This window comes from Manacus candei, unplaced genomic scaffold (genome assembly GCF_025592945.1).
Source record: "Manacus candei isolate 608988 ecotype Guabito, Panama unplaced genomic scaffold, ASM2559294v1 h1tg000256l, whole genome shotgun sequence".
In the NCBI taxonomy this organism is placed as follows: domain Eukaryota; kingdom Metazoa; phylum Chordata; class Aves; order Passeriformes; family Pipridae; genus Manacus; species Manacus candei.
The window spans coordinates 45,705-65,779 of record NW_026138304.1 but is presented as its reverse complement, the minus strand read 5'-3'; the positions used below and the strand labels follow the sequence as shown (position 1 = coordinate 65,779).

Below are 20,075 nucleotides of genomic sequence, written 5' to 3'. Positions count from 1 at the left end.
GTTCCTTCTGGGGGGCCAGAGGTGACCGAGATTCCTGCTGGGAACTGCAGGCTCCAGTGGAGCAGTTCCTAGGGACAGGGCAGCAGCTGTGGGATCTTCTTGGTGCTGCTGGGACATTGCTTTGGCCAACTTCAGTGGCAGAAGGTGCCCACATGTAGGACAGGGGAACCTGCCACTGTTCCTTCTGTCCAGGGCAGCTCATAGAGGTGCTCAGGTAACCAAATGCAGTCAGGTGGCACAGGGAGAGAGGTCTCTCTCCTGTTCTTTATCAGGGTATTTTTTACATGTCCTCAGAGTACAATGGCAGTTTTCTCATGGGCATCCCTTCACTGCTGAACCTGATTCAGGGCAGCTGAGCCTGGATTGAACAGCCAAAGAGGGGCCTGTAGTGCCAGGGGAGGTGCCAGGGCTCTGCAGCACAAGTGCAGCAGCTGCCATGGACAGCACAGGGCCTGTGCAGGGACCCCGTCCCCATTCCCAGCAGTTGTGGGACAGGCACCACCCAGGGCTTCTCAGACCCATTGGGGGCCTTTGGGGCAGGGAGTGAATCCCAGCCCTGCAGGGACACAAAGGCTGTCCCTTCTCTGCCCAGCCAAGGCCGGGCCAGGCACGAGTCCAGATCCCATCAGCCCAGGCTGTCCACACTTGTTCCCTCTCTCTGCTGGCTCTTCTCTCCCCCAGCATTTCAGCAGCATGTGCTGATCTCCTCAGGGATCAGGCCTGGGATTTTCCCCCTGGGCCTGAGTCCCAGCACGTCCACCCCCAAGGCCATTGTCAGCAAAGCCTCTGCCCACCCCAGCTCTCGGGGCTTTCAGAGCAGCTTTCCCCACTGCAAGTCTGTTCTTACCCCGGTGCCCCCGCTGAGGGGCTGCAGCCAGACAGGCCCCAATGCCCTGCGTGTGGGGCACAGGCAGGAGGAGCTGCAGCCCCAAGTGTCTCTTCATTCCACTTGCAGGCAATAAGAGCCCAGGCCTGCTGAGACAGTTCCCAGGTTGCAGGGCTGTGATGGGTTGGGAGAGAAGGCACCACGACAGGATGCAAAGAGTCCAAGAGGTTTGTGCAGGGTCTTGGTCACGACACCCCTTGGGACACAGGCCTTTAGAGCACAGCTGCCAGGCTGGTGGACAACAGGGAGGCTCATCTGCCTCTGCTTCTCTCCAAGAGGAAGAGTTGGCCTGGGTGTGAAAAGCAGTGTCAGCCTTGGCTGTGGTGACCATGGAATGGGAGGTGTCACCTGCCAAGGGGAAGGGCAGGAGAAGAGTGCAGATCCTGGGCTTGAGAGGAGCAGACTTTGGCTGTGTCTTGTGACTTGGAGTGGGGGACCCACCCGTGTGAGAAACACAGAAGGGCAGCAGAGCTGAGTGCAGCTGGTCTGCAAGGACAGTGTGGGGCAAGGACCAGTCTGTGCACACCAACAGTCAGGGAAACAAGCAGAGCTGATAAGGAGATGAAGGGCAGATCCCAGAGGGTCCTAATCAGTGGCACAGGGTCTGGCTGGAGGTCTGTCACCAGTGGTGTCCCCCACGGTCCTCTACTGGGCCCAGTGGAGTTTAACTTGTCCCTCAGTGACTTGGATGAGGGGTCAGTGCTTCCTCAGGAAGTTCATTGATGACACAAAGCTGGAGCAGTGGCCGATACCCCAGAGGACTCTGCAGCCCTTCAGGTTGCAGAGATGGGCAGAGAAGAACCTTCTCTCAGTTTATTCTGAGCATGATGCCCTATGGACTGGACTATCCCAAGCTGTCCCAGCCATGTCCCCTGTGAAACACTTGCCCAGCCCAGCCCATTGGGTGGGGGTGGCTGCAGAGACACTTCCTGCGGGGCCAGCACTGCCCAGGGACAGCCAAAGCCTTGGGCTGGGACCAACAGCGCTGCAGCCACGAGCACCACCCCAGCAGGACAGGGGCTGCTCTGGGCAAAGGGAACTGCAGCCCAGCCACAGCCAGGGCAGTGCTGCTCAGGGGGCTCTGCCAGCCTCTGCTGTTCTACAATTCAATGAGTCTTTTCCTTGGAGAGCTCTTTGAAGAGACAATAGACAGAGAGGCAGAAGTAGAGCTATCAAATGCACCAGGACAAACACAGCAGTTCCTGTGAGGAACATCCCTCTACTGAAATCATGGAAATCTACTGGACAAATTGGAGGAAACAAGTTTATGTGTATGTGGTCCCATCATTGACTGGGCCACAAGGAGGGGGATGGTTGGGTACAGTATCCAGGGGTCAGTTGTGCCTCAGGAACTCATCCTCCAGGAGGAAGCCGATGGCTGTGAAGGGGCTGTGAGGCCACTTCTGCCCTGGAGGGCACAGGCCAAGAGCAGGAAGGTGTCTGGGGAAGGGCCTGTGAGGTCCCTTCTCTCAGCAGGAGCTGATGGCTCAGCCTGTGACTCATGGCTGGGCCAGGGGCTCTCCAGCTGCCCCTGCCCTGGCCTGTGACAGCCCAGCACAAGGCTCGTTTGATTCAAAGAGGCCCTGCAGGGTCACAGTGACCTCTTGATTCTGTGAGGTTCCACAGTGTCCCAGGGCTCCCCTGATTCCATGAGGCCCCTCATGTCCCAGTGGCCACTTGCTTCCATGTGTTTCTGCAGTTGCCCAGGATTCCTTTTGTTCCATGAGGCCCTACATGTCACAATGGCCCTTTGATTCCATGAGGCTCCCCAGTGTCACAGTGGCCCCTTGATTCCATGACATTCCACAGTTTACCAGGGTCCCTTTTGCTCCCATAAGGCTCTACAGTGTAACGATGACCCCTTGATTCCATAGGATCCTTAAAAAAGGTCTCAGGCTCCTTTGGTTCCATAAGGCACTGCATGGCACACTGGACTCTTGATTCCATGAGTCCCTGAAGTTTCACAAGTGCCCCTGGATTCCGTGAGGTTCCGCAGTGTCCCAGGGTCCCTTTGGCTCCATAAGGGTCTGCACTATGATAAGGGCCCCTTGATTCCATGAGGTTCTGCCGTGTTCCAGGTTTCCTTCAGTTCCGTGTGGCCCTGACATGTCACAATGGACCCTTGACACCGTGAGGTTCCACAGTCTCCAAGGGCATTTTTGTTCCACGAGGCCCTGCAGTGTCCCAAGGGCCACTTGATTCCATGTGGTTGCTCAGTGTCACAGGGCTCTGCAGTGTCTCATTGTTCCCGCTGTTCCATGAGGTTCCACAGTGTCCCTGGATTCCTATGGCTCCATGAGGCCCTGCCTGGTCAGACTTGGCCCTTGATTCTCTGAGGTTCCAAAATGTTTCTGGGTTCCTGTGGTTTCATGAGGGCCCGCGTGTCAAATGGTCCCTTAGTTCGACGCGTATCCACCGTGTCCCAGTTTTCTTTAGTTCCATGAGGCCCTGGAGTGTCACAATGGCCCCTTGTTTCCATGAGGTTCCACAGTGTCCCAAGATTCATTTTTTCCATGAGGCCATGGACTTTTACTCTGGAGCCCTGATTCCCTGCAGCCATGCTGTGTCACAATGGCACCTTGGTTCCATGAGATCCCACAGTGTCCCAGGGTTCCTTTTGGAACATGAGACCCTGCAGTGTCCCAGGTGCCCCTGGATTCCATGACATTCCACAGGGTTCCTCTGAGTCCATGAGGCCCCACATGTCACAATGGCCCCTTGATTCCATGAGGTTCCACAGTGTCACAATGATCTCTTTGGCTCCAGAAGGCCCTGCAGTGTCACAATGGCCCCTCAATTCCATGAGTTCCTGTGTTTGGACGGAGTTGGGATGATGTTTTTGGTCTGTGTTTGGCCTTAGCCACCTGCAAAGGTTTATAGTTCTCCCTGCCAAGTTCACTGATAAAACAGTGAATTTGGCCTTGGAGGGAGAACTTCTGTATAAACTGTTTTAATTGGTCTTTTGTGATTGGTCAATGGCTCGTCAAGGGCATTTGGAGGTGTTGCCGGTGTATTTTGGTGCTGAAAAATCTCCGGAGCAGTTAATTAGGGGTGAGATAAGAAAGGGTTTATTTGCCAAGGCTAAGATGGTACACGACACACGCAGGCTGTGCCTGAGAGGTTACATTTTATAATATCATCTGTCCAATCCCAGATGTTCCCACCTTTTGGCCTCTCCTCTGGACCGCCCCGGGTCCACCCCCTGAGAAATGGGTCTGGGGGCTTTTACTTCATCATCTTCACCATCTTCAGAGCACAAAGGGTACATAGTTACCTAATTTCTGACCGTATTCTGTGGTTTAGGCCCTGATATGCTGTAATACCAACTGTCTAGGCCTTGCCTTGACAGAAGACTAAACATCCTACTGTATTCAGGGGTAGGATTGATATGGGAAGCATAGAATGGGGTAAAAGGGTTAGGGAACGTGTAAACAAGGGAAAGGAACAAGGGACAAGGGGGGGGAGGAAGGTTACTGCTTTTAAAACTTACTTATCAAACTTAAAAGTATTACAAATTTTAGAAAAATAAAAAAAAATATTAGAGGCTTTATTACTGGTTAGAGTGGGTAAGACTCTCTTATAGGTGACACCTGGGTGAGTAGGGTGTCGAGCCTTCTTTCTAGGGCCTTTTGTTCACTTTTTCCTTCTCCCTAATCCTTTTTCCTTAGGTCCCTGTTTTTTTTTCCTTTTCCCTGTTTGCCACCTTTCATAACAAATAGTTACTTTGTTAACTAGCAACAGTGTTTAGTTTTCCACCTTCCAGAATCTCTCTAACCTTTTTTCCCCCTGATACAGTAACCCCTTCCCCGTTACAGTTCCACAGCTTCCAAAAGGTCTCTTGATCCCATGAGGTTCCACAGTGTCCCAAGGGTCCCTTGAGCTCCGTGGGGCTCTTTGACATCCCGTGACCTCCCGGCTCTTTAGGAGCCCTGAGAACTTCAACAGGGGGAAGTGCCGGATTCTGCCCTGGGATGGGGCAACCCCGCAGGGACGGACAGACTGGGAAGGAGAGGCTGGAAAGCAGGGCCGGGAAAGGGCCCTGGGGGTGCTGGTGGGTGGCCAGTTGGCCCTGAGTCAGCAGTGCCCTGGCAGCCAGGAGGGCCAAGCCTGTCCTGGGGGCATCAGGCCCAGCATGGCCGGCCGGGCCAGGGAGGGGATTGTCCCGCTCTGCTCTGCCCTGGGGCGGCCTCACCTGCACCATTGGGGCAGTTTGGGGGGACACAATGGAAGGGAGAGATTGAGCCATTAGAGAGTGTCCAAAGGAGGGCAAAGAAGATGGGGAAGGGCCTTGGGGGGAAGGCGTGGGAGGACACTGAGGGCACTTGGTGTGTTCAGCTGGAGAAGAGGAGACTGAGGGGAGACCTCACTGCAGGTCCAACTTCCTGGGGAGGGGCAGAGGAGGGGCAGGCCCTGAGCTCTGCTCTGGGGGGAGCAGGGACAGGACTGAGGGAATGACCTGGAGTTGTGTCAGGGCAGGGTTAGGTTGGATCTTAGAAAAAGGTTCTTTCCCCAGAGGGTGGTTGGGCACTGACCAGGCTCCCCAGGGCAGTGGGCACAGCACCGAGGCTGACAGAGCTCAAGAAATGTTTGGATCATCCTCTCAGGGTCATGGTGTGACCCTTGGGGATGGTCCTGTGCAGGGCTAAGGGTTGGACTGGCTGATCCTTGTGGGTCCCTTTCAGCTCATCCTATTCTGTGATTCTGTGATTATCAACCCTGTGTTCAGCACAAACCAAAACACAGCCCTGCACTTGCCGTGGGGAAGAAATTTAACTGTACTCCCCCTGAAACCAGCACAGCCTTTAGGGGCTCTCACAGAAACATCCCACAGTCCATTTTCCACTTGGAACCAGTGACTGAGCTCCTGCTTCCCCAGCCCCAGGGATTGTCTCCTTGTCTGCTCATTCCTCCACACTCTCTTCTCAGTGATGGCATCTTAACTAGACAGGCCCCTGGGAATAATTTAGTTGTAAGTCTTCAATTGTTTTGTGGTTAATTAGACAGATCTCAGAAGTGCATCCAAAGTGAACATATTGCATTAATATAACCATGAGAAAACATGTCCTTTTTTGTGACCTATTTACTTTTTTCCTGTTTTTACATTGATATCAGCAGTCCCCAGTCGATATTGATCCTGGGCACCTCCTAATTCAGTGGGAATAGATACCAAAATCAAGACCTTTTATGCCTGACAATCCATCAGACTTTATCCCTATCCCCACCCCACCATTCCCTCATCAAATCCCTGGGACTCAAAGCAGCCTTGGGCAAATCTGAGCTTCCTCCACTAAAGGCTGGACCTGCAGGTTTCAGCTCCTTGGCACCAACTCCCGCCTGCTTGGCTTGGAGAAAGAGCTGCCCGAGACACAGAGGGATGTTCATTTATTGCCAGCAAAAAAACCCAAAGGAAGGCAACAGCTCAATAAAAAAAGAAACCCTTAATCCTTTGCTGTATATCAAGTTCACATTGCCTCTATTGAAGTCCACTTTGCAGACTCTTAAACCAATGGCAAACACGTTCTGTGTCAAGCACAGATCCCAAGATCCCCCAAACGCTCCCTGCCCCAGATTCTGTCCATATTTGCCCTTTGCACACAGTGAGTCACACACTGAAGTCACAAGATCTCTCGATCCACAGAGGGAGGAAGAGAAAGTGAATATATTTCTGTGTTGTGCAGAGCTAAATCTGCACTCATCCCAATATTCTGGGCTTACAGGACCTTTGTCAAACACATTCTGCAGCATCTGTTCACTGGGGAAACGTGTGTGGATGGCCAGGCCCAAGGAGTGGTGGGCAATGGAGTTCCATCCAGGGGTGTTCCCAGGGCTCAGCACTGGGCTCAGGGCACTTCAATCTCTTTCTCAATGATCTGCACAAGGGCATCGAGTGCAGCCTCAGGCAGTTCCCAGGGGACACCAAGCTGGGGGGAGTGTTGATGTGCTGGAGGGCAGGAAGGCTCTGCAGAGGGATCTGGACAGGCTGGATCCATGGGCCCAGGTCACTTGGAGGAGGTTCAACAAGGTCAAGTGCCGGGTCCTGCCCTGGGGTCACAACCACCCCAAAGCCCTGACCATGCCCTGCAACTGGTCCCCACAGCCTGTCCCGTGTCCTTAATCCCTCCATTTCCAAGGACTCTGTGGGACAAGGGAGCTCTGTGCTCTGGGTACGGAGGGAGCTCCAAGTGCCACTGGAGTGAGAGCCACAACTCCTCAGGTTTGTGTTCTTTGGGAGGGCTGGAACTGGTGAGACTTAGAACCACAGAAAGTTTCTCTTCATTGCCCACAAACAAAAAGTAAACACGATACTATTTATAGGCATAACAACTCTTCCCTCAGTTTTCCTCAGCCACAGTGACCTGGAGAATGCCCGTCCTTGATGTCCTGGTGCCACAGCCCAGGGTGCTCCTGGCCTCCCTTGCTGCCAGGGCACACGGCTGCCTCCTGCCCAGCTCCCTGCCCACCCACAGCTTCTGACAGGGCTGCTCCCAGCCAGGCAGCTCCAGCTGTGCCATGGCCAGGCTGAGTGCCCTGCAGGGGCAGACACTGCCATTTGTCCCTCTGGCATTTCAGGAGGTTCCTGCCCAGACGTGCTCTCCTCCTCCCTGAAGCCCTTCCCCGAGCACAGAGGCCTGAGAGACCTTTCCAGGAAAGACTCAGGCAGAGAAGCCATGGAGTCCCTCAGCAGCACATCAGTGTCTGCTGGAATTAAAGCCCCCTCCCCACTGCACAGCAGCCCTGCATTTCCCTCCTCCAGCCTTGGTGTCCAACACAGCCCTTGAGTCTCTTTGGGCTCTTGACTTTTCCTGCAGCCCCCAACTGCAGGGGAGCTTTGCCTTTCCCACAGTCCCCCCTGCACAGCCCAGGCCATGCCCAGCAATCCCTTGTCTGTCCCTGGCCTATAGAAAAGTAAGCAAGGAACAAATGTAAAAAGAAAAAATTCCAAATAATGTGAAACTAAATAACCATGGATCAATTTAAAACATGTTTAGCCAGTCTAAACAAACTACTCAACCTATTCTCATTATTTCCTATCAGAAATTAACCTTTTTTAAGTTATCCTTTCAATGCTTTACCAGAACCGACCCATAAGCAAATGGCCTTGAACCAAACCTAACAACTTGATGACCTCAGGGTTTGTGCTCCTTAACTTTTGCCTAAAGGTGTTTCTAATATAGGGTTTGTTCGTGAGAGCTTTTATTCAATCTAAAAACACTTCTGTAAATGGAACTCCATTCAATCCAGGGTTATGTGTCTTCTGTTTTTTATTTAAGGGTGTTTGTGTATCTGTAAGCAAAACCATTCTTGTGTCTTGCTCTTAGATGAGTAAGATCTAATTATGCATTTCTGTTTTTATGAAAACATAACTTGTAAAACACAAACACACTTCTGCCTCATGTTTAACCCAAAATTCAAATACATATAAACATTCCTATAGTTCAAAGTTAAATATATACTACTTCTGTTTCTAAAGCAAAACACACTTCCCCACGCTAATGGGCTTTTGGGCTTCAAAGAGAACCTGTCAGCAGTCACTGCAAAAAACTTCAAAAACTCTATTTCTCCACCATGCTTATGCATGTACCTTAAAACAATTTTTACTATTTAAGTAAACAACTTCAAAAAACAGTAAGACCATCTCCTGAACCTGTCTTTCCTCACTCCTCCTCTTTTTTTTCCCCTTTTTTTCTTTTAGTTGGAGGTGGGGGGTGAGGGGAAGAAGGGTTGTCGTTGGGGGCTTACTTCATCATTTTCTTTTTTCACTTTCTCTTTCAAATGCCTTTGGAGGGCTGTGTACTAATAGTGAGGTACTAATTAATTTAAGTTTATACAAGATGCTTTCAGGGATGAAGTTCTTGTTTATCAGTGCTTGTCCTCTCGCAATCTGGCAGGAAAAGAAGAAACCCTCACAAGTGGTTGGGTCAAACACAGGCCAAAGTAGCATCATCTAATTAAGCACAAATACATCCCACTGCATGGTCTGTGGTTGGGCCATGCCGCTGTTGAACAACTCAGAACAGGACATTGATGAAAAACAAGGAAAACAACATAAAATGTTCATAATAAATGAGCAACAGTAAAAGTCTAGACAATAATATCTTTGTAATCATAACCATCTTTAGTGAAGAGATTCGAAGGGGTTCCAGATGTCATTCATTTAGACTACTAAACAATTCTTATAAAAGAACTTCAAATTTTAGAATTTTTGCAATTGGGCTGTATGAGAGGAATTCAGCTTTTATAGTATGAAGTGGTTGCCTGCCAGTTACCAATAAAAGGCTGCAGAGAATCGTGTAGGACAAAGCAGGTAGTGCACTATAACCAGGCACCAGGCGCTGTTGAAACGGAGCAAGGGCCTAAAGAGTCAACTCTGAATACTGATCCGGGGACCCTCCTGCTCAGAAGAATGTAATGCTTAGTTAGAATGTAATGCTTAGCTAGAATGTAATGCTTAGCTAGAATGTAATGCTTAGCTAGAATGTAATGCTTAGCTAGAATGTAATGCTTAGCTAGAATGTAATGCTTAGCTAGAATGTAATGCTTAGCTAGAGACAGAAACCAGGGCTTAGGGATTAGATGGTACTGTACACCAAAAGAATGCTCACACACCTACATAAATAAAGACAGAGTAAGAACACGAATAGATAAGAGGTGAAATAGGGGCTCGAGTCCAAAGTCTTGCAAAATTCACTATGGAGTCAGAGAAAATCAAGAAAGTTGAAGAGTTCGGCCGAGGAAGAAGAGTGAGGCTGAAGAAACAGGAACGACCACCAAACATCACCCCAAAAAGATTACCCCAGACTTTGCCTATTATGAATATTATAACTAGATGATGTAATTATATGAATATGTATGTGAAAATGTTGTAATCCCTCGTAGAAACTGTATATAATCATGTCTTTTCACTGAGAAGGCAGAGCAAGTTTGTCCAGGGTGACCTGGTTTGCTCTCCAACGTTGCCTAAATAAATACCCTGCTGTTTAAAGGCTAAATTCTGTCTCTAAACAGTTCCATTGTGCCTTTTGGGGCATCACTGTCACTGCTGGTGTTAAATGCTCAGAGCCTGTGTGTTATGAAGAACCCAAGAGCATTCACTGGACACATACAGAGCAGAAGCAAGCCAACTGGAAGACTTATTTCTTACGTTCGTGTGGCTTCCATTAACATGATAGAAAATGCTCCATATTTAAGTATAACATAAGAGCATGAAGGAAAGCATCCAGGACATGATCAAAATTCACTTAACTAGGGTATTCACTAAAGCAAGGCACAAGCTAGACAAAGCATTTAAACAACTTGAAAAAACCATCATGCTATAATGTCACCAGTCTAGCACAAAGATTGCAGGCATGATGCAAGCCAGGGCTCATGGGGGGATGAGGGAGAGGTCCAAAAAACATCAGCCCTTCATTTGCAGTCTTGCCAACTCGTTACTTTCTTGCTTTCTAACACAGGGCTCTTCTTCTGTGAGGCTCAGCACCTCAGGCATTGTCACACAGAATCTTGTGTGGACTCCTAAACCAAAAGGTCTCTTTCAGATGCTGCAGCAGTCAGAGAGGAGAGAGGGATATTCCAAACAATTCTTGCCACCTGCTGTAAAACTACTGGGACAAAATATATACAAATATAAGCCCTGCAAAACAATCAGTGCAACAAAAAAATACCCATTTTCAAGAAAGGCAACAGAGATATAATAATTAATAATCCTAGCATTGTCTGGTATTTTGACAGTATTATTCAAATTATACTAGCTGTCCACTCTTTTAAAGTCTTTCTAGTTTGGATACTATGAAGTAAGTTCGCTGAAGATATCTCTAAAGCCAGTAGGACATCTTCAAAAGTCACTTGATTTAGAATTTTGAGTTCGTTTTCAAATTTCAGCCACCTTTATAATACAAAGTCAATTATATTATGACCTTCTTTACCAGAGCCAAATGTAAGTTTTGATTCCAGTTCTGATTCTTGCTTACCAGCAATACAAACAATATATACAGAAAGAATAAGTTAAAATAGGCTAATGCACGGCCATGGTTGCTGTCTTGATTAATGCAAAGATGAGAAAAGCAATTAGAATAGTTTCCCTAATTTACTGTCCTGCATCATCCTCCCAGCCCCAGCCAAGCTCACTGGGAGCCACAGTTTGGCTCCACTGCTCATGAGAACCACCAGTGACAGATTGAGAATGGATACATTTTGATTTGTGATACAACTAAACGAATAAGGATCACCTGAAGTGATATTAAAAAGGCATTGTTAGTCACAGTAATCACAATATTAGGGGCAGCCACAAAGGCATACGAGTGACAGATGTACATCCTGACTGAGTTATTATACCAGTTAGTAGACACAATGAATTATCTCTAGGATATTTTCTTCTGTGTGACATTTGGGCAGGCCTTGTGCTGCTCAGTATTCACTGGTTTCCTTCCAGGATTTTTAACAGACAGCTTCTGCATCGGCAGAAATGGAATGCATCTCAGGTCTTTCAATACAAAGCATACATCCCCCACACCTGGGATCAAATTAAGGATTTTGTTTTGTTCTCTTTCTCCTTTTCTCTTTTTATTAATATTATTTTTTACTTTTTTTTTTCTTTAAATCCCAACTGCAGCATGCGTGTGAAGGCTTCTAATTGTACACATGCACTTAGGATTTGGTGTTTGTTGGCCTAAAGCACAAAACGCACTATATAAAGAATTTCCTTTTTTTAAAGTTATCAAAACTAAAGTTACAGATACTTAAATTATTAAATAGGTCTAACAGTTCCACTGCTGTGCGTCCACTCCGCAGAACATTCGTTCATTCACCTCCCCTCTTCTCTCTCTTCCCTTGCATCAAAGTTCTCCCCTTCTGCCGTGCAGCAGGGCTGCTGCTTTGACCTCGAGCAAACACAGCTGTGGCCTTGTAAGAGAACAAGTAAACATTATTAAGGAAGAAAGTGTGAAAAGGAGAGGCGGCTGCAGACAGAGGAATGTGTTTGGACACGAGAAACAGCCGAGAGCTGCCGCAGCTGCTACCAGCTCACCCCCCAACCCTGCCTCCAGGGAAGGGGGGGGAGAAACAGCCAAGTGGCACACGCTGTCACTGAAGGGTCCAAGAAAAAAACCCAGCTTAACAGATAAGTTATTACGGTACCATTAACAACACTCTGAGTTCAAAACAAGCGTGCAGCAAGAGAGAGAACTCCTGGAAGGAGAGCCGAGAAAGAGAGCTAGCAGCAGAGAGACAGAGCTTGGGGGTAAGAACTGCAAAACTCCCCTAAACTTTCTTTGAGATCCCTCCAAAATGGAGGGGGTGGACTCTTACTGATTAGAAGTCCTAAATGGAGTAAAGGAGCTAAGAAGCTCGGCTGTCCCGAGAGCTCAGCCAGGATGGTGTGAAGGAGGTTGACCTTGGGGCCCTCCCCTGCTGCGAGATGCAAAGAAGCTCACAGCCATCTTGAGGCAGGGCACAGAAGTTCTGCAAGGGGCTTGAGTCCCCTGGAGATACCAGACCGTCACGAAGACCCCCCGTGCTTCGTGGTATGACCGTGGTGGAACGACCTTTGTCTGGGGTGAACGTAGCCCACGGAAGACCCCTTTGCCTGCGTCGAGGGGCCGAGAGGGGCTTGGAGGCCTCCCTCGTGTGTGCTGGCAGAGATCCAGCTCCAGCTGCTGCATGGAAGGCACAGAGAACCTGCTGCCTTAGAAGATACTGCTGCTCAGAGAGTAGAAGGGATCTGTCCTTCTTCCCTCCTGGACTTTTATTTGGAGGGGAGAAGAGATCTGATCCATTGTAACTACTTATGTCATGGTAGAGATAGTTGAGATCGTGCGTATAATGTATTATAATATTTATTTATTTGTACAGTCACTGTAATATATATTCCCTTTCCCCCATTCTGAGTCTTGTGTTTTGTCTGGAAAAAAATCATCCCACATTAGGTTGAGATGTGGGAGGGGGCTTAGGACTAGGGAATTAGATTTTTGAGGCTCTCAGACCATGACACCGCCCGACCCACATGGCCAAAAAGTCTCATATTAGTGGCGAAGGGAAGGGGGCCTTCTCCCTTCACTGCCTCCAGGGGTGAATGTTTACATTCCTTTACAACCTCACAGCTGTAACTGCTCAAATTCAAGGCTTAAGCTGCCTACAGTTCAGTCTTTTTCCCACACAGGATAAGACAGGACAGTGCTCTACACTAAAGCAATTGTTGAAGCCGTTCTACCAAAGCTGACACAAAAGCAATAATTCTTAATGAGAGATGGATGCAGCTCCCCCAGACCAATGTTCGTGGGGAGATCTCTGCTCTCAACCTCCAGGACTGACCTTGGGGGTGTCCGCAGCCAAGGCAGGAATCTCCACACATCCCCCAGGAAGGGTTCTGTTGGCAGAAGCTGTCCCTGTGAAAGGGGACTATCCCTTTCTGGTCGAAAGGGATGGACTGACAGTCACTGGACTCCAGGGGTTGCCTCCCCATCAGGGGGTTCATTCAGGGTGGAAGCAGCGGCTGAAGCTCTTCCCGCAGTCAGGGCACTCGCAGGGCCTCCCTTACCGGTGGGTCCGTTGGTGTTTGTTGAAGTCAGACCTGTCAGTGAAGCTCTTCCCACACTCCCCACACTTGTAGGGTCTCTCCCCGGTGTGGATGCGCCGGTGGGTGACGAGGTGAGAGTTGTGCTTGAAGCCCTTCCCGCAGTCGGTGCAGCGGAAGGGCCTCTCATCCGTGTGCGTCCGCTGGTGCATAAGGAGATCTGAGCTGGTTCTAAACCTCTTCCCACATTCCAAGCACGTGTAGGGCCGTTCCCCGGTGTGGATGCGCTGGTGGGGGAGGAGGTTGGAGCTCCGGCTGAAGCTCTTCCCACATTCCCCACACGTGTAGGGCCGCTCCCCGGTGTGGATGCGCTGGTGGGTGAGGAGGTCGGAGCTTCGGCTGAAGCTCTTTCCACATTCCCTACACGAGTACGGCCGTTCTCCAGTGTGGATGTGCTGGTGTCGGATCAGGGTGGAGCTGTCGGTGAAGCTCTTCCCACATTCCCCACACACGTAGGGCCGTTCCCCAGTGTGGATGTGCTGGTGTCGGAGCAGGGTGGAGCTGTCACTGAAGCTCTTCCCACATTCCTCACAAGGATAGGGCCGTTCCCCAGTGTGGAGGCACTGGTGGATGCGGAGCTTGGAGCTCTGGCTGAAGCTCCTACCACATTCCCCACACGTGTAGGGCCGTTCCCCGGTGTGGATACGCTGGTGGGTGAGGAGGTTGGAGCTGTTCCTGAAGCTCTTCCCACATTCCCCACACGTGTAGGGCCGTTCCCCAGTGTGGATGTGCTGGTGGGTGAGGAGGTGGGAGCTCTGTCTGAAGCTCTTCCCACATTCCAAGCACCTGAAGGGCTTCTCCCTGCTGGGAGGCTGTTCAGGGACCACCAGGTCGGAGCTCTGGCTCAAGCTCTGGCCTCCTTCCCGGCACAGGCTGGGTCTTTCCTCCTCAGAGCACCCCAGGTTGGCTTTGGAGCCCCTCCTGCGGGGGGATCTCCGGCCCTTTTCCTCCCCGCTGCCTTCCTGCGCCGTGGAGCTGTTCAAAACAGCCTCTCCCACCAGGTTCTGCTGGGGGGATTTGTCCTCTGTGCTCTCCATCCTCAGCTCGGGGCCTGGGGCAGGAAGGAAGAAGGACAGGGAGGGGATTTGCCTCCAGCCCAGAGGGAAGGCCAAGGACATCCCCCAACTCCACCCTGGCAGGATGGCAGCGGGGTTGTCCTGCAGCCGGGGGCGATGCTCGGCTGCCAGAGGCAGCACAAGACTGGGACAAAGGGGCACTGACTTCCTCCTCACCTGCCTGGGGGGGCTGCAGCATCTTCCTCTTCCTCGCAGCCTCCTCCTCCATCCGCCCAAGCTTTGGGAAGGAGAAATCCTGATGGAGGGGAAAACAAGGGCTGAGCACGTTGGTTTGGGGGTTCCTCCTGCCCAAGTCCACCTCTAGAACTCACTGGGCACCCTGTGTCCATAAAAACCTCCAACACCAAGATTCAGCCCAGAAAAATCCAAACCCCTGAGATTCAGGAAAAAAAAATCCCTCAGAAACAGCAAGAAGACCCCTGTCCTTCCAAACTGCAAAAATTTGAGATTCAGCTAAAAAATACTCCAAAATATGAAGATTAGCTCAAAAAATCTCTCCCAGAAGTTCCCCCTCTCTGGTCTCTCCCCTCTGGGGTTGGAGGGTCTCCCCTGTCTGGGATGCTGGGGGTCCCACTTAGGGATGCTGGGAGTGTTGGGGGTCCCAAGGGTCCCTTCTTCTCTGACTCTCGCCTTTGGGTGCCGCGTTCCCAGACATTCCCCCTCTCCAGGTTCTCCACTCTGTTGTCCCAGAGATCCCAAGGGTCCCCACTGTCCAGGCTTCCCTTTCTCCACACCCTCCATTTTAGGTTCCCGGGGGTCCCGGGGCTCCTCCCTCTCCGTGCTCCCCCCTCCAGGCTGCCGGGGATGCCCCAGCTCCGCCATCTCCCCGCTCCGCCCTCCACACTCGGCAGCTCCCGGGCTCCACACCCACCCTGGCACTCCTGGAGGGGCCCCAAACCCGCTGTGTCCCCCCCACCGGCACCGGGCTGACAATGGAGCCGGTGGGGCCTGACCCAGCAACACCAACCCCCACCACGGGGGGGGACCCGCATCCCCCCACCCACCGCCGGGGCTCTGCCCCCAACCCACCCTGGCACCCCCAAAAAACACCTCCTGCCCACCCTCAAGAGCCCCCAAGGGCACAGCCCTGCACAAGGGCCGGCTGTGCCCAAGGCAACCAAACAGCCCCACAGGCGGGGGGACACCAGAGGCTGCCCCAGGGCAACAAGAGCCAGGAGTGGATCGGGCCCCCTGACACGTGGGCGGGCTCTGGGTTCAGCCTGATGGAAATCTGGCACCAACAACACGGCCCCGACTGCTGGCTCGGCACAGGGGGCCCGAGCTCCCCCCTCTCCAGGCTCTTGGGGCTCTCGCAGCTCCCCCCTCTCTCCAGCCTCCCCCGCTCTCCAGGGATCAAGGCACGGGGACACGGAGGGACTGCCACGGTGACCCCACTCCTGCTGTCCCCCCTCCCTTTAGCCCCCTTCTCCCACCCCTTTCCCATCAGCCCCCCAAGCCCCGGCTCCCCCCAGCTCCCTTTGGGGGTGACCCACTGCCCCTCACGTTCCATTTGAGGGTCCCACCCAATCTTTTCACTTCTCTCGCCCCTTTCCCATCGTGGCCACTCCGCTCACAGTGGTAGAAAGGGCAGGGACAGGGGTGGAGCAGCAACAGCAACAGCAGGAGAACAATCACACCCCCATCCCACGGGTGCTCAGGAAGGGGGAACTCGTCCCAAATATCCTGGGGGGAGCGCAGGGGGTCGGGACACACTCAGGCTGCCAGCACAGACTTCCCTGCAAAGCCTGCAGTGAGTCAAGTTCTGGAGAGGAGACTGTGCCCCATGGATGGGATTGCAGAGGCTCCCTCAGGTCCCCAGCAGGACTCAGCAACCAGGAATAGACACAAAAGGCCCCTATGAAGATTTGGGGGGCAGTGTCCTGTAGGGAGGGGACAGTGTCACCCCACCAGGGTGGGGCTGGCAAGTGGGAGGGTGCTCCAAGGGTCTGCAAGAGGCCTCGTGCTCTGCTCAGCCCCCCCAGTGGCTGGTACCAACATTCTTGGCTGCCCCCGGCCCTGGGCAGCTCTGCTGCCACAGGCTGTGCCCTCACCGTGGCCCTGCAATGGCCCTGCCTGTCCCTCACCCGTGGCCCTGCCCACATCCCTGTCCCTTGGCTCTCTCTCTGCCAGCTCAGTGTGGGGCACACGGGCTGGGGGTCCCTCCCTTCCCGGTCCCCCCAGGGCTCCCCTGCTGCTGCCTCTGCTCCTGGCCCTGCCTTTGCTGCTCCCTTGGCTGTGGGAGCAGCTGCAGGGGGGGGATGGCAGCAGCTTCAGCTCCAAGGCAGTTCCTGGGGGGAGCTCAGCCCAGGGGGCACGGGCAGGGACCTGATGGGGATGGACAGGGGCCCAGCAGGGACAGGCAGGGCCTGCAGGGGAAGGCACAGGGACAACCTGGCCCCCCACACTGCCAGGGCTGTCTCTGCTCCTCCTTGCAGGCTCCGTGGCCAGGCACAGTTTGTGTTCCTGGGTGCCCACCATCTCAGCACCTGGAGCCGCTCAAATCAGCGCCCGCAGCTCTGCAGCAAAGCCCCAGCTCACCTGGCACACAGGGGATGGACACAGCACCTGCTTGGGGCTGGGCACTCACAGCTGTGTCTCTTCCCCACCACGGGGCTCTCCTTCCTCAGCAGCACCTCTGCCTTGCACTTATTCTCAGCCTCACCTCAGGGACAGCTCTGGGCTCACCTCCAGGCCACTTCTCAGCCTCACCTCAGGGCCTGGGCTCAAGGACAGGAACCTGCAGGGAGGGGACATGATGTGCAAGCTGAGGGCTGCCTGCTTGGACTGGGCTGTGAGCTTCTTTCTGCTTCTAGAACCGTCCCAGAACTTATCCTACTTTTCTAACACCGCACATTTACAGACTAACCTTGTAGATATACGTGGACAGATATATATATACATATACATATATATGTAGATATATATGGATAGAGCCTCAAGCATGTGCTGCCACGGGAATGGGAATTACAGAATCAGCCAAGTTGGAAAAGACCTCCAAGATCATCAAGTCCAACCCTGGATCCAACCCCGGTGTGCTTCCCAGACCATGGCACTGATGCCACATCCACTCTCACCTTCAACACCTCCAGGGACAGGGACTCCACCCCCTCCCTGGGCAGCCCATTCCAAGGCCTGATTACTCTCTCGGGAAAGAATTCCTTCCTAATATCCAACCTAAACCTCCCCTGGCACAGCTCAAGACCCAGCCCTCTTGTCCTGCTGCTGCTTCCTGGGAAAAGAGACCGACCCCCACCTGGCTACACCCTCCTGGAAGGGACTTGCAGAGAGTCAGGAGGTCTCCCCTGCCTGGTTCTGCAGGAGCTGCAGATGCTCAAGGGGCAGCAGGACCAAGTCAGGGGGCCTGGGGGGGCCTGAGGGGCTTTGGGGTCCAGGAGGGTCCTGGGGGAGCTGGGGAGGAGCTTTGGGGATTGGGGGTACAAACCACGACAGACCAGACAGACCAGACAGACCAGTACAGACCAGTACAGACCAGTACCTCCTCACTGCTCCCCAGATCTCTCCTGGAGCTGGGCCACGTTGCCGTGGGACACCTGAGCCCCCCAGTGCCCTCCCAGTACAGCCCACTGTGTTCCTGTCCCAGGGTGCCAGGTGATTCCTCTTTGGGGGGGGTTGGAAGGGATTTGAGGGGGGGGCTGGGGGAGATTCAGGGGGGGGGTCTTCGAAGGATTGGATGGGGATTAGGAGGATTTTGGGTGCATTTAGGGGAGTTAAAAGGGGTTTGGGGGATCAAAAGGATCTGTGGGGGGAGGGGATTAAAGGGAAAATGGGGGTTAAGTGACATTTGTGGGGGGTTAAAGGGGCCCGAGGGGGAAGAGGATGAGCTCCACCATGAGCAGCTGAGTCCTAAGAACCCCCCTGGTGTTCCCAAGACCCTCTTGGTGTCCCAGTTCCCCCCTTGACACCCTGAGACCCCCCTGGTGTCTCCCATGTCCCCAGGGCCTCCCCATGGCCCTAATTTCCCCCTTGACGCCCCCAATTCCACTGTCCCCAAACCCCATCCCTGATGTCCCCAACCCTCCATCTCACCCCAGGAGCCCCCCTGGACCCTCTGACACCAAAATGCCCCCTTTCCCTCATGCTCACAGAAAGGCCAAGGGCATCTGGGGACATGCTGGGGACAGTTGGGGGGCTTTGCAGGGCACTGGGGATTACTGGGGGATACTGGGACACACTGGGGGGAACCGGGGGCACTGGGAGGGACTGGGGAGTTACTGGGGGATTACCAGGACACATGGGGGGACACTGGGAGGTTACTGGGCCATACTGGGGGTTACTGGGTTCTCACTGGAGGATCACTGGGCAGTGGGAGGTCACTGGGACACACTGGGTAGTCACTGAGGGGGTTACTGGGCCATACTGAGGGTCACTGGGAGGTCACTGGGCTATACTGGGGGCACTGGGATCCCCTGACCCGGATATGGTACATCTCCCCCCCAGACTTTGTGGTGGGCACCCCCAGGACCCCTTCCCTGGGGGCTGGGAGGTCCCCTGAACCCCACTGCTGGGCTTTAGGGAACCCTCGGGCCCCCCTCCCTGTGGGGTCTCTGTGTGCTGAGTGTTGGGGGTCTCTGGGGTCCGGGGGGTTGATAAGGATCCCCTTTCCCTGGGGTCGGTCCGCCGGGCCGGCAGGGGCGCTGTGACAGGACGGGTAATGGCGGACCGCGCGGGGCCTCATGGGAGCTGCAGTTCCCTCATAAGTACTCGGCTCGCGCGCCTGCGCAGTGCAGCCAAGGCGGTGGCACAGCCTCCCCCCCTCATCCGCGGCTTCCAGGCCCCGCGCTCTGACCCTCGGGAACGCCCGAACCCCTCGGCTAAACCCTCCCGAGCCCTCCAGCCTTTCCACCCACAGCCGCGCTCCCCGCAGCCCTCGAGGGGATCCCCAGAGCCCCGCTCTCCCGCAGGCCCCGCCAGCTCTCACAGCAACCGCAGGCCTCGCCGCCGCCATCGCTTCCCGGCAGCCAACACGGCGCTCTGCGCGCGCAACGCCTTTCCTGACCCTCGCCGCAGCCAATCAGCGCGCGGCCCCGCCCTCCGCCCGCCCACCCGCCGCGCCGCGCGGGGCACCATGGGAGTTGCAGTCTTTGCGGGGCTCGGAGCGGCTCTTTGCGTTTGAGCGGACTGAGGTTTCTACCAGAAAGGGCCAGTCCCCTTTCACAGGGGCAGCTTCTGCCAACAGAACCCTTCCTAGGGGGCTGTGTGGAAATCCCTGCCTTGGCTGGGGACCCCCCAAGGTCACTCCTGGAGGCTGAGAGCAGAGATTTCCCCACCAGTGTTGGTCTGGGGAAGTTCCATCCATCTCTAATTAAGAATTATTGCTTTTGTGCCAACTTTAGTAGAATTTCTTCAACAATTGCTGTAGGTTAGAGCACTGTCCTATCTTATCCTGTACTGCTGGTAGTTTTAGTGTTTCTATTGTGCAGTAAATAATTCTGATGAAGATCCTTTGTCTGATCATTTGTAACCCTAAATAATTCATTTCTATCAGTAGATCTGGTTTGCCATCATTAAAACCTGGGGGACAAAA

At 53.3% G+C, this 20,075-nt stretch overlaps 1 protein-coding gene across 1 annotated transcript; it reads right to left on the bottom strand.

Moving 5' to 3' along the window:
* Nucleotides 1–12,035: 12,035 nt before the first annotated feature.
* LOC127464675 (gastrula zinc finger protein XlCGF52.1-like) lies at nucleotides 12,036–19,508 on the bottom strand. The gene is made up of 3 exons (XM_051775144.1): nucleotides 19,476–19,508; nucleotides 14,687–14,765; nucleotides 12,036–14,505 (listed from the first exon to the last, which is right to left on the bottom strand). The coding sequence occupies exons 1-3, from the start codon at nucleotides 19,494–19,496 to the stop codon at nucleotides 13,415–13,417; spliced, it is 1,191 nt and encodes a 396-aa protein (XP_051631104.1). The 5' UTR covers nucleotides 19,497–19,508; the 3' UTR covers nucleotides 12,036–13,414.
* Nucleotides 19,509–20,075: the final 567 nt, after the last annotated feature.